General features: G+C 38.1%; 1 protein-coding gene across 1 annotated transcript in view; it reads left to right on the forward strand.

Moving 5' to 3' along the window:
- Positions 1-14134, forward strand: part of RET (ret proto-oncogene) — a 76911-nt gene that overhangs the window by 43979 nt on the left and 18798 nt on the right. The window contains exons 4-10 of the mRNA XM_054382700.1: positions 434-675; positions 2579-2780; positions 3249-3448; positions 7815-8073; positions 9207-9332; positions 10150-10260; positions 12980-13099. Coding sequence (XP_054238675.1) covers positions 434-675; positions 2579-2780; positions 3249-3448; positions 7815-8073; positions 9207-9332; positions 10150-10260; positions 12980-13099 — 1260 coding nt within the window. The remainder of the gene's footprint in view (positions 1-433; positions 676-2578; positions 2781-3248; positions 3449-7814; positions 8074-9206; positions 9333-10149; positions 10261-12979; positions 13100-14134) is intronic.

Here is a 14134-nt window from a genome sequence, read left to right on the forward strand (position 1 = left end):
GCAATAGATGTGAACAGCTGCACTGTTAAGATCTCTTTTGTAGTAGATCCTCTAGACTGATTCTGTAAAGGAAATTCTGTTGCAAATGTGAACTGAGCCTGGAGATTTTGTCTTTGAAATATAGAGGGGATGGGAAGGAAGGACTGTCCCCTTCTAAGGAGAAGATTGATTTTAGAAGTTTGCACCTGCTAAGAGTGGACTGGGAATATCCTGAGCTTTAAATTTTTCTTCTAGACCCAACAATCTTCCCATCTCTCCAAGTTTTATAACCCCACAACATTCTTCTGTTTCAGTTCTGAGCCTGCCTTTTAGCATGCAGTCACAATGTCCCAGTGAGTTTACTGGATTGCGAAAACATATTAAGGAAGAAAACTATCAGGGTCTTACAATGAGAAGTGATTGTCCTTTCTCATACAGTGGCTATGTTTTTCAGCTGAAGGCTTGCCCTTTCGATACAATGAGAACACCACTGGCGTGAGCGTGACACAGCGCCTAGATCGAGAGGAGAGAGAGAGATATGAGCTGATTACCAAGTGTACCGTGAGAGACGGCTTCCGTGAAATGCAGGTTGAGGTGCCCTTCCTGGTGAATGTGTTAGATGAAGATGACTCTCCTCCGTTCCTTCCCAATGGCACTGATACTGCAGATGCTGTCGTGGAGTTCAACAGGAAAGAGGTAATGTTCTCCTTTTTCTAGTCTGAAGTAGGAGTGCGGTGGTGGAAGGCATGATTACTGGGAAATACCATGATCTGGGTAATGGATCTCAGCAAAAAGCACATCACCACACCATACAAGGAGACACTGCTTTACAGTGAGGGTGAACAGGCTGCCCAGAGAGGTTGTGGAGTCTCTTCCTCTGGAGACTTTCAAAACCCACCTGGATGTCTTCCTACATGGCCTGCCCTGGGTGATCCTGCTTTGGCAGGGGGGTTGAACTAGATGATCTCTGGAGCTGTTTTGTAACCCCTCACATTCTGTTGTTCTGAGATACTGTACAGACTTGGGATTGTAAAATGCTGAGATTTTAGATTCTTTTTTCCTGAGTTATATCTTATTCTGGCCTTACTGGGCTAGGAATTAAACAATGAAAATAAGTATGGAGCAGTTCTTCAGGTCACAGAATCACAGAATGATAGGGCTTGGAAAGGGCCTCTGGAGATCAGCTTGTTTAACCCCCACACACACCTTGCCAGAGCAGGTTCACCATAGCTAAGTCTATAATCAGAATTGCCATGCATTTTTTACAGGGTTGCCTCCCCTAGGTGACTGAAATTCCATGTTGTTGGAGCAAGTGCTTGTGTCTTTCCTTCCTATATGTGCAAATTTATATAAGATACCAGAACTAGATTCAGAATGTGCATTAGGATGTGTACCAGTAACAGAAAGCTAGGAGTGGTTGCCTTCTGCAGACAAACACAGCACTTGCAAAGCTATTAAAGTTTCCAGTGTCAGGCTGTTAAGGGAGAGCCTCAGGATGTTACTTGAATGGTGCCCTTCCACTTTTTCTTTACCACAACAAGGTGAGCTTTCAAGAGGTCTGAACTCCTGGGTGTCTGTGTGCACACCTTGCCTCAGTAGAGAAGGGCTCTTTGAGGGCTCTTTGGCTCTTCCACCAGAACAATAATCTTTTATAAGTCCATGGTTTAGAGACGGCACTTTTTTCATGAGAAGACTTCTGTTCCACAACGACGATGTGGTTCAATTTTTTTAGTCGTGTCTCCCCTCAAAGTACATTTGTCTGGAGGAGAAAAGAATGCTTTTGGGAGTTTGCTGCCACCTCCTGACTAGGAGAAGTATTGACGAGAGCTCTATGAAAACTTCTCTTTTGCCTGGTCATAAAGTAATTCCTTTTCACTTTTGATAATTTTGAGATATGGGAGTTTCATTTAGCTATGGGTGATAGAAAGCAAAGGTCTTATAAAACTGTTTCATAAAGTAAAGTATTCTTTTTGAAACTACATGCCTGTAATATGTTCAGAATGTAGTGAATTTCACTGGTATTTTGCAGTGAAGAGGGAAAAAAAATGTTATGAAACTTCCAGTCTTTCAGTAACTTGAAACACCAGAATTGCTAATAAAATATTAAAGGCTTTGTGGCTTCAGAGGTAGAGAACAGCAATCTTAGTAGACTAAGCAGAAGCTAAACAACCCAGGCCACTGTCATTTAGGTAATAAATCTGAAACCCTATCTGAATGTATTTCATGTCATCTACTTGCGCCAATTAGTTACCTCCTTTTTTCAGTAGTGTTGTACGATAATACTAAAAACAAAAAGGTGCCAGAGCAGTGCACGTGTGATCATTTCCTGCTTTTAAATTGTAGCACTGTGTTTGGACATAGAGTCAAATGATTACATGACAAGTTCATTTTAACTGCTATCTTCTTTTGAACTTCTAACTCACACCCAACCAAGTATGCATGAAATAGTGATAACCTGAACCTTTAAAAGAATTTGAATGAAAGTGAGCTTGAATGCAAGTTACATGGTTTGTCTGACCAATATTTTCTTCTCCCAAACACATATCAGAGGAAGAAAGCTTCAGGTCATTAAGCAGTGTCACTTGTTATTTCCTTCTAGGGAACTGTTCTTGCAACACTAATTGTATATGATGCAGACACCACACCTATTTATCCCCTTGAAAGCAGCAGAAAGAAATACACAGGAATCATCATTACTGACGATCCCTGGATAAGTGAAACGTTCCGGGTAGAGCATGTCTTTGATGAAATCCACTTCAGCCCAAATGGTAGCCAAGTGAGGGGAACTCGACATGAGTACAGTAAGTTTGGGGTTTTTTTCTTCTTCAAGTAAAGAAGTTGCCTATTAGTAATTGACCTATAAGCTCTTGAACTTTGCCAAGCATATTGTAATACTGATCCAAAGAAAGCTGAAAAAAACGAAGTTAAGCAAATGCCGAGTTTTAAACAGGTACCAAAACAATGGGGTTTGTGCATCTCAGGGATAGGAAGCATATGGAATGATGTTGTGTATAGTGATAAGCAAAGGGTTATCAGGGTGGTTTCTCAGGATGGTAGGTAGAAGGTAGGAGGACCTCTCCAAACATCTTGAATGGCAGAGAGCCTGACTTTGTAGGAACATATTTTCGTATTAAACCCAAACTGTTTCCTGTTGGGAATAGTTTTGAAAATGTATACCTTTGATGTGTATAGTTTTGTTGGGATTGCAGTATCAAAATGTACATTTACAGATAATGTGGATCAGTAATAGACTAATCTTTTCTTTGCAGAACTGGTACTGAATAAAAATATTTCAGTCACAGACCATCGTTCATTCCAGCTGGATGTTTTGGTGAATGACACAGAATTTCATGGCCCGGAAAGATCAGTGATGCTTCATTTCAATGTTTCCATCCTCCCTGTCAGCATTCAGTTTCCAAACATGACTTACCAGTTCTCAGTGAACAGAAATGCTGAACGCTTTGCACAAGTAAGAACCATGATAATTATACTTTAACTCTGTTAGAGCTTAGTAGAAATATCACTGAGGTGAGACACATTAAAGAAGTCGGCTTAGCTGTTTTAAATAGAATCAATAACAAATATGATATCAATATCATATTGTTGCTGAATATAATGAATAGCAGGAGAGTGGATGCTAGATCATAGAATCATAGAACCAGTCAGGGTTGGAAGGGACCACAAGGATCATCTAGTTCCACCCCCCCCTGCCATGGGCAGGGACACCTCACACTAGATCAGGCTGGCCAGAGCCTCAAGAGATTTCCCATCACATCATAACAGAGGAGGGGCCATGCATGAAAGTATTAAATAGAGAAATAATGTTTTATAGACAGAAGGACTTGCAACCATGAGAGGCTTAGGCATAAATAACTGGAAAAATATTAAGGGCAAAAAAAAGTCCCAGCTACTGGAATCCCAGCTCTACATATTTTGTATGTTAATGGATTTTCTCTAGATAATGGCTAGTTAGTAATTAATGTGTTTCCTAATTTAACCTTCATTTTAGCTTAATAACCACTATTGCCATTAATAATGCCTTCCAGAAACACTTTCTAACAGGTTGACATTAATCAAGTGAAAATTACAATGTAATTCCTATGGAACATGTACATTACTGTTATCGAACTAGTTCCTTATTAATGTTATAAAAGTGAATATTAAAAACATCAGTGATGAGCCATTTTGGGAGAGAGCTGCTGGAAAGTATACCCTGTAACTAAGTAAAGCTATGAAACTGCTGCTGTATTTGTAGCAGAGAGGAGAACTGAGACTAAAACATTATCATCCCAATTCTAGAGAAAACCAATTCATTAGAAGAATTCTCAGGAAGAAATCTGTTTTATTAATATTAATCCTCTGGCTAATTGTTAAAGAAAAAGGGAAGTTAGATATAATGTGTGTTCTTATATTTAATTTGTTAAATTCACTATGGCTTGATAGCTCTTTGGAGCATGGAACAGGCCTTATGTGACCAATAAAAATGCTACTGCTACATCAAGGGACAGTTGTCTGCACGGAATATTCTAAACAAAACAAATATACCAAGTGTGCTTACATAGTGGGCTCACTTAGGCCAATTCTTTATAACATTTTAAGATGCCTTGTGGTTGCAACTTTTAGATTTGCAGCCTGTTATGAACTTGAGAGCATATTCTGTTGTTTTTTTGCAGATCACAATATTTTTAGGTTTGGATTTTTTGTAGCACCAGATTGTGAGAGCTTTATTGTCAGCAGTATAAAAGAGCTTTTGCCTGGAGAAAGGGTGAAACCAGAGGGTTTCCTCCTAAAAGAAATAATAGCATAGGTGTGTAAGATACTCAATCTGTCTCTTAGCACCTATACATGGGTCCTCTATGTATGCCACATGCCTGTAATTGCAGAAAGTGTATAAACCTAACTGTTCGGTATGTATGAATATAGATGAATTGATTATTGTTTACTTTTGGTGTGTGTATATATATAAAAATATAAACATGCATTTTATATATAGCTGTATGCATACACTAACATTATGAATGACTGTGCTCCAAATTAAATTGGGTTGAACCGTGTTTATTTGCACATAGCATAGATTGCTTGACACATTTGTTTGAAGTCTGGGAGTATATAGATTTCTTTTTTCAGAATGAAATAAAAATGAAACAAAAAACAACTAATCAAAGCACAAAGAAAACCACAAAACAACAAAAAGCCCCAACAAACTGGTTAAAGCTGCTTTTAAAGCTTTCAAAACTTTTAAAGCTGCTGGGTTTATGTATTGTCAGGACAGTGAAATAACCTGAAAGAGAATTTTAGGCTTTTTGGAAATGGTACTCTTCACTAACTATGCTGTTTCACTGGGTGGCAGTAATAGCAGAGAAAACTATTCCTGGCAAAAAAACCCTCCCATCTGTGGGAACAGATCTTTCTTTGTGCTGCCTTAAGTCCAAATTCACAAAGAGATTTTGTTCTGATTCTCACCTATAAAAATGCAAAACTCATCCTGGCTCTGGGGATGATGTTCTCAGTTAAAGTGTCATCCACTTTCTTCTGAGGATGAGTTTGGATTTACAGTGTGCTGGACTTGGAGCACAAGTCAGTGTAAGCAATGTAGTCCCCAGCACTTCACATTATTAAAGTTGCCTGCATAACTGGCCGTGACGTGCCAGAGCAGTGAGGAAAAGTACTGGGCCAAATCAATATGAAGGCTGAACTGTCTCTTGCCCTAAGGAAAACACAAAAGCGTTAAGAAATGATTAACTTCTGGGCTGATGCCATTTGTCTATTTGAGCAGCTAAATGAATTGAATAACAGAAGCATGGCCTGATGGTACAGGCTTGCCCAGTGGCATTTAACTTATCAAAGGACTTAAAGCTCTATTGACATTTACCGAGACAAATGATGAATAACATTGGCTGAGATTTTTAGACAGGTTATATGTCCGAAAGTCCCTGGAATTCAGTGAAGAGGAACATTATGATTATCATTATCCAGACTTTATTAAACTCTCAACCTCAGAAGATGGATTTTTCGGCTCCTATCTCTGATAATGGTATTTCTGGGTTAACTATTGGGAGTCTTGCAAAATGCACCTTTGTATGTGCCTCCCCTGTATGTTAATTCTGATTACGAAGCTACTTTTAACCGCCCTCATGAGAAAGAACTGGCTGCTTCTACATGCTTCCCCTGGAGCTGTGCTCTCTTGCATCTGAGAGTTGTGATGACTCCAGAACCTGTGGTACAGCACAAAGTGACAAGTGTGGGGTTTCCCTAGTGGAATCAAGTGAAAAGAGAAAACCCATCTTGGTTATAGAAATTTCTTGAGAGAGATACTGGTAGGTTCACCAAAGACTATACAGAAAAAGCAAAGCTGGGTTATAAGCCACTCTAAGGATAATTTACTCTTCAGAAATCTTGAATTTATGGGGTCTTGTTGATCCCCTTTCAAGGAAATTTCTGTTGATTAAGAAAGGTTCCTGGAAGAAGTAGTTATGACAGAGCAGGCAGAATGTTTAGTCTTATGTAAAGGTTGATGCCATGGAACATCATTCTGTTCTCCTGCTCCCTCAGAGAAACACCATCTAAGCAGTTGCAGAACACTGCCAGTTGCAATCCGGCACCAAAGCTGAGGTGGTTATAGAAGGGATCTGTCTAGACCTTGTTTATGAACAAGTAATGTCTTGTCTTCCTTCTCTTCCTGACAGTCACAGCATGTTGTGGAGAGGAGATGGCATAGAAGTAATGGCTTAGCTTCCGGTTGCTTTAATAGTCTTTTTATGTGTGCTGCCACCTAAAAACCCCAACAAAAATGGTGCCAAATGACCAGTCAGTTTATGGGAATAAGTTTAGATTAAATGGGACTGTCCTATAACAAAGTATAATTCAAGGACTACAAAAACTTGCTCTCTGACTTTATATAGTCCAGGTTCATAGGAAGAGGTCCTAAGTACAAAAAGAGAATTAATTTTTTTACGGTTTTTAATAAGAATGCTAAAGTCAAAATGTTTACCAGAAGTGGTGTTACTTGAAAACGCATATTAACTGCAACACTTCAAAAGAATCTATCACCAAGTTCCCTTCAATAACACCCCACCCTTCACATTATGGTTTTCTTTGCAAGGAAAGCCAATGGCTCTATGCCCTATCCAAATCCCATTCCTGTAAATGGACAAACTAAAGTGAGCTTTGGATCAGTTCCTATAGGAGCTGAACCAGAGACAGGGCTTTATATTCTTGTGCTTCTAAGCTGAATTGTTCCAGACTGAAGAGTGTTCCAGTGTAGATGTTCTGGTAGGCAGAAGTTCAAATATGAGAAACCAACATATTTTCATATTTCAGATTAAAATGTTTTTTAAATTGCAACTGGGAAATGATGAGGTTCTTACTCCTTTTTAGGCTTTCAGAGAACTCTGCTGGCCAGAAACTGTAATATTATGAAAATTATGTATTGGCAATTTCTACCTTATTTGAAAAGAGTCTCAGCTTTATTTATGCTGAGCTCTTTACTTTCTCAAATGAGACCAAAGTTTTTCTCACTGATCAGCTTCAGACAGATCAGGGACTTAACTCACTTTCCTGCAGTAGGCAGCAAATATCACTGCGTCTCTGGGTCAAGGATTTCTGCACTGCTAGCCACAACACAGTGGTACTGCTTTTACCTCTCATTTTTACTCAGAAGAAATCACATTTGAAGCATTCATATACTGCTGTGGAAGTAAAATATCAAATCTCTGAACCCCAGATAAATGCTGAACTCTGCAAGGTGTAATATGTTTCTTGAGAAGCACAGAATACTCTTGACATACAGTTTTGTTTCTGTTGTCTCTGATTTCTTTGTTGGTGTTTGGGCCTAGATAGGAAAAATCTGCATTGAAAACTGTATGAAATTCCGTGGTGTGAACATCACCTACAAGTTACTGTCCCCCAACATAAGCTGCTATCCTGTCAGCATACTTCAAGGCCGAGAAGACAAGTATGGAAGTCTTTATGTGAATGATTCCTCTGTGCTGAGCAGACCTGAATGCAAAGAAATACAATACACTATTCAAGCTACAGACAAGCAGAGCAGGAAACATGCCAAAACTCTCCTCACTATTGTATTGGAAGGAACTCGTAAGTATCTGAGTCAAATTAAAGCTATTTACTTGTTTGTGAGTGTTCCTGGTATTAAGTTAGGCATTAGTGGGGTGTTCTATAAACTGATGGCATTAACAAGGAAAATGAGTCTGAGCTAAAAGATACAGACTACAATATTTGCATTTTGAGTTGTGATTCTGCACTGCTTGTGGCAGATAAGCACAGAAAGGTGGTGTATCCTATGCAGTTCCTAATGTTTGTGATAATATTTGATTTAGAAGAATCTCTTTGGTTTGTCTGTGTGACTTTTATGCTGTATTTCACATATTCTTATGGAATTAGAGTGTGTGTGTGCATACATGTATAATACTAAACCACAAATCTCTGGCCAAAGTATATTTATTCAGTTACCTTTCTCCCCACTTTCTCTCCAATGTTTCCTTTTAAAAAAACCCCACAAACATATTTTGCATAACTATCATTTGACTGAGGAGTTTGTAAGAGCAGAATATTAGAAATGCTCTGTAACAGCCACAGCAGAGGAGGATTACAGTCCTTGTTAGTAAGGAGATTGAACAATCCTTTCTTTCCGCTTTATGCAAAACCTTAACATTCTACCTGATAATTGCCTCTGCTCCCTACTTTTGTATCAGAACTCCTGGGCCAAGAGCAAATGGGTTGAAAAAGAAGGAACAAAAGCCTGCAATGGACTTCTTTTTCTCTCGTGAGCCTCGTGCTATCTGAAATCACGCATTCCTAGCTTGTCTTTTTAGACTACTGCTGCATTAGCCCCAGTACTAAGTGTTTTCCATTAATTACAACTTTTTATTTGAAGCTGTAAGTACTTATGGTCTCCATTTTTCTGTTCATGATATGTTAGTACATTTCTACAGTTATAGGCATTGACATTGTGCTCTTAAGTAAAGATAAGAATGCCATCATGCATGATATTGCTGTTTATCTTTCATTCACAGAAGAGAAACACCTGGACTTTAATTGCTATCTGAGTTTATTGATAGTTGGGTCAGTGTTCAGTCTTTCACTCCTTTCTTCATCTCCTTTCCTTCCTGTCATCCCCTAAGAGTGCAGCTGTCCTTCTGATCTGAGCTGACTTGCTTGTGTATTCATCCTCCTTGTCCTGAACTGACAGCAAACACTTTTCCCAACAGTTTTAAAAAAAGAAGAGGACTGCCCTGACTCTTGTGCTCAGAGCAAGCACCACGCTGAATGTGAAGAGTGTGGTGGCCTAGGAGTGCTAACAGGAAGATGCCAGTGGAGACAGGGAAGTGGAAAAGGTACATTTCTGTTGTGTGAAATCAAGCTTCAGTCAAGTTGTAATTGTGAATTTGATTTCTATAGATACAAACTAATTTATTCTGATGGGACAACACTGTGAACTATGCAGAAGCTGTGGCCAAAATACTAAATCATAATACCCAAATGAAACATCCACTATCAAGGAAAATGAGGTTATGTTGAAATGGTCATTCTTGGTCTTGTTGTTGATGTTGAACATGACATGTAAAACACCAGGTAATGAACTGGGTTTGCAGCAGTGGAACAGGTGCTGAAACAGGTGGCTTCTGGCTTGCAAGATAATCTGCAACCATGAATTGAGTTTGGAACATATCTATGAGCCTCTGAGCAGGTATGTCCCAGCAGACACAGAAGCAGCGTCTCTGTTTAATGTGGTCTGTAGCACAGATTCAATGGGTGACAGTACTCTTGGCTCTTCCAGAACAATGCTTCTGTGACCATACTTTATCCCTCCAAACTGTGTGAGCATCACAGATTCTTCTTGACTACTTGTGACTTTCATATTCAAGTATGTGTGTAAATGTGTAGAGGAATCCTTAGTTGTGAAAGCTACTCTTCAGTCTCAAAATGGTCAGTTAGCTCTTTTTCAAGTACTACTCACTGTAACTGCAAGTGACATGCCCAAAGGGCAGTGAAAAATATTTCTTCCAATGGCTTTTAGTTGTTGTCTTGCTTGTCATAGATGTAAGAAAAATAACCTGTCCTTTGCTGTGTGAGCATACACTGAGAAGATGCAATAAGCTTTCCTTCAAAGCCTCATGGTATTTGTGCAGCTGTCTGTCTGTGTATTAACAGGGATCACCACAAACTATTCCACATGCACCCCAAGTATCAAGACTTGTCCGGATGGCATCTGTGACGTGGTTGAGAGCAAAGAACCATCTGTGTGCCCCCAGGACTGCACAAGTATGGAAATGTTTTAGCATGAACTTTTCTGTATGTCTGCTGATTACTGTTGAAGTTCCACTTCCAGAAACATTTACAAGCTCAACATATTTACCATTTCCAGATTGTCAAACCTGCATTCGAATCACACAAGAGAGTTAAAGTTATAGAGACTAATGTTGTTCTTTAAGCCATCAGCTGAGACCTATTGGCTAACAGTGACAGAAAGATGAGGTTTTCTCAGTAATTCTCATTCTGCTTCCTGTTAATTCACAGGAAGTGTTTTTCAGTGGGGGTATTTGATGAAACAGGTATAGGTTTTAGGCAAGTTAATGTTCTATTTCCAAACTTTGGTACAATATGATAGAAAACATGCCTATTTGAACTCCAGGTTAAACATGGAAGAAACAAATTTCAGTTTAAAATAAATGTGCCTAGAGAGGATCATTTTGGGAAATACACCTGGCCTTATTTGACAGGTGACTATCAGAATGATCCAATGCCTGATTTATTTGAAGATACGGGGAGAGATTCATTTGAACAGCACTTATGAAAGAATTTTGGTTTTATTTCTGTTGAACCCATCTTTCTAATCTTTCTACATTCCACTCACATACCTGCTCATACTTGCAAGTTTACAAATCATCCTTAAGAAGTAAAGGTTAGCAGTGTATTTACAGACAAAGAAATGAGTATGGTATGGGAGCTCAGAAGTGCAGAAGTACTGCTGTATCAGCTTTTACTGGCAGGGGGCATTTCTTTGGGAATGGGAAGCATAACTAGAAAGCTTGAGATGTGTTATGATCAAGGATGTTCCTTAAGTACAGAAAGTTGCTAAAATACTTATTTTTAAAACTCATCTATTATTATGGTGGCTGTGTACTCAATTGAATCCCAAAACTGCTTTCTCATGCTAACGCTTGGAATATTACATTCAGGGGCACTCAGTGGAAATAGCTGGTGCTGTAGCTGTAGCAAATAGAGGCAACCTAACTGCTTTCTGAGCAAGAGACTTTCTTGTAGTAACTGCTTTAGGGCCAGTTGTGTCTGTGAATCTGGCTAAATATTTGTAAATGACTGCTATTTGTAGGTTCCTTTGAACTTTGGCTTTTCCATGATGGAAAGTAATAGAGTGCTTAGGCTTCTACTTTGCTTTGCATGTCTGTCTTCAGCGATAGTTGCGTGTCATCTTTGATTTTCTCCAACCAGTGTTTTTACTTCCTCAATTTTTGAAGTTTCTGTGTGGTATGGGATACAAGTTTTCCTTTTTCTGAATGACCTTGAAGCAGGGGAAGCTCTTTCCCACTGCAGGTCAATTGAAACAGTGGATTTAAAACAGCACTATGTAAAACATCACAAAATTCAAAATAATATTGATAACTCCTGGAATTTCCCTACCACCAGTGCACTGGTGTAAAGCATATAGAAAGCTTCATGATTCCAATGTACACCTGTAGTGACAGTGTACTGGTGTGCACTGCTTACAGTTTAGTAGGTGTGGCCTCCCTAGAAAGATGGTCAAAATTCATTTTGCTTAAATGCTTAAGTCCCTTTTTCACCTGTTCTAAAAGAGAATATTTGGCTTTGTCATGAAAAAATATCCTCCTCTTCTTTTCATCATGTTACACATCCAAAGAAAGGTAAAAGAAACAGTCGTTTGCTCTTCTATCAGCATAGATGGGATGGAGGAAAATGGGTTTAAATAAAAAGTCTATGTTGAAAAAACCTTGTTCATCTTGTGAATCCCTTTATAGTTTAGGCAGTTTTTCTGAGAGGCAGCTAAATTTGCAGAACTTGATTGGTTTCTGTCTATACAATGCTGCTTGTGACTAAAGGCAATTTATAAATGAAAAATGTCACAACTAATGGTAATTTTTATAATACATGCAGAAAATATATGCAGCTGCAATTACTCTGCATGAAGAATGCCGGCTTGAAGTCAAGAGTAGTTTTGTATGAGTTTCTGTAGGGATTTTTTCCAATATTAAACAATGCATTTTTAGAAAACAAAAGATTCTTTTTTTTGTCACTTAACTTGGCACTTAGTGTTTTCCCAGACTGTTGCTCAGCATTTTACCGTTTGGCAATAGAACTAATTATATCTAGAACAGTATTCTGACTTCTGCAAGATAAGAAGAAATTTGCATCAGAACCAGAAATGGAAGTCAAGTGTGTAGACTGCTGGTCTATACACAGCTCATGAGTAAAATAAGTATCTAAGAAAATGGTGGAGAGAACTAAAATAAATAGACTAGAGTAGACGTTTTAGGGAAAATTTTAAAATATAAAATGACTTCTGATATAGAACCATAATGCTTTATGAGGAAACTGAGTCAGGACAGACTCAAGATGATCATTTGAGGTATATGTTTGGCATTAAATAATGGGATTCCATGTAGGATATTAAGGGTTACAGGAAATTAGGAAAGTATGCCAACTATGCAATGCAAAGAGAACTAAGGTTTTTTTTATTATACAAATATTTAAATCCAGATTCTTCTATAGTGGCAATAACTGCTAATTAGGTCTAATGTTCAAGCAGTCCAAGGTCCCCTCATTTCAGGATCTCAGAAATTTCAGAGTTTAGACCCTCCTCTAATTCTCAGGAATCCCTGTCATTATTGCTGTACTGTGAAATTTCAGATGCATACTAGAATAAACCCATGGAAAATGCTGAGTGTTGTTATTTTTTTCCTTTAACTGCATGTGACAGTCTTAGCTTGTCTCTATATTTGATTAGGTGGAAACATTATTGGTGGTCATGGGAAAGGCACTGGGAATCTTGGAATTAAGTCAGGACATGGGATTTGTTACTGCTTCCCAAAACAGAACTGTTATTGTGAGAAAGACGATATCAAGGGTAAGTCTAAACATTATCTGTTGTTCTCACATTAATCTATTCCTATGTATCTACTATCTATATATATAAGAATATAAAATTGTGGACATATTAATAAGCGAACAGAAAATTAATTAAAAGATAGTATCTATGGAGCCTGAAAATTTCCAAAAGGAATCATTTCTACCCTTGGCTAAAGGTTCATTTTTATCCTTTACTACACTACAAACAGGTTGGTCACCCTTGGATTTCCAGCAGCATTTGCCTTTCAGTGAGACTCACCTGATATTTGCAATGACAGCTAGGAAAATTAGAAGAACAGCTTCTATTACTCTTAAGTAATTCCAGCTTCCTAACCATTTCTGAAAATCTTGGTTTCGAAATGTCAGAGACAGTCAGCACCCTTTGTGTTAAGAGAGGGAGCGGATTACTTTTTTCATTGACCTTTATTTAAACACAAAAGCTCTGTGCAGTTTTTTGAAATCAGAGACTGATGTGGATTAAATAATGGGGGATTAATTATTTTCTTTATTCCTAATAAATGTAACATTAAGTATTTTGTATCTCTAAAACCAAACTGCTCTTTTCAGTAGATTTTCTCTAAGTATACAAAAAGGAGGAAGCCTAAAGCTTCTTGCTTTATCTTTTTTCTCTCTTTTTTTTAACATCTTTTTTTTTTTTTTCACTTCTCCTTTTTTTTTTTCTTCTCCATTCCAAAAAGGTATTGTGCTGTTTCCACTTATTTCTGAGGTACAGCCTGCAGATGTAGCTAAGATAACTATGTATCTGAAGTCAGGTTTATCTGATGAAGAACAGTGCAAAGGACATTATTTTGTAACTCACAGTTTTCTTTGGGAAATGATTCTCTACGGAAGCTGTCTGGAAGCACTTACGCTTAAAAAAAGTTAGTTTCCAAAGTAAAATGCTGAAAGTACTTCCATAAAATGGGAAGTAGTAGGCAGGGATATTACTTTAGAAGCAGTTACAGTGCTAAGCAGTGTTTTCAGAAACAATTATTTTGTTAAAACAGAAGGAAAAATATTCCTAGTCTCCTTA

The sequence above is a fragment of the Indicator indicator genome, chromosome 7 (genome assembly GCF_027791375.1).
Source record: "Indicator indicator isolate 239-I01 chromosome 7, UM_Iind_1.1, whole genome shotgun sequence".
NCBI lineage: Eukaryota > Metazoa > Chordata > Aves > Piciformes > Indicatoridae > Indicator > Indicator indicator.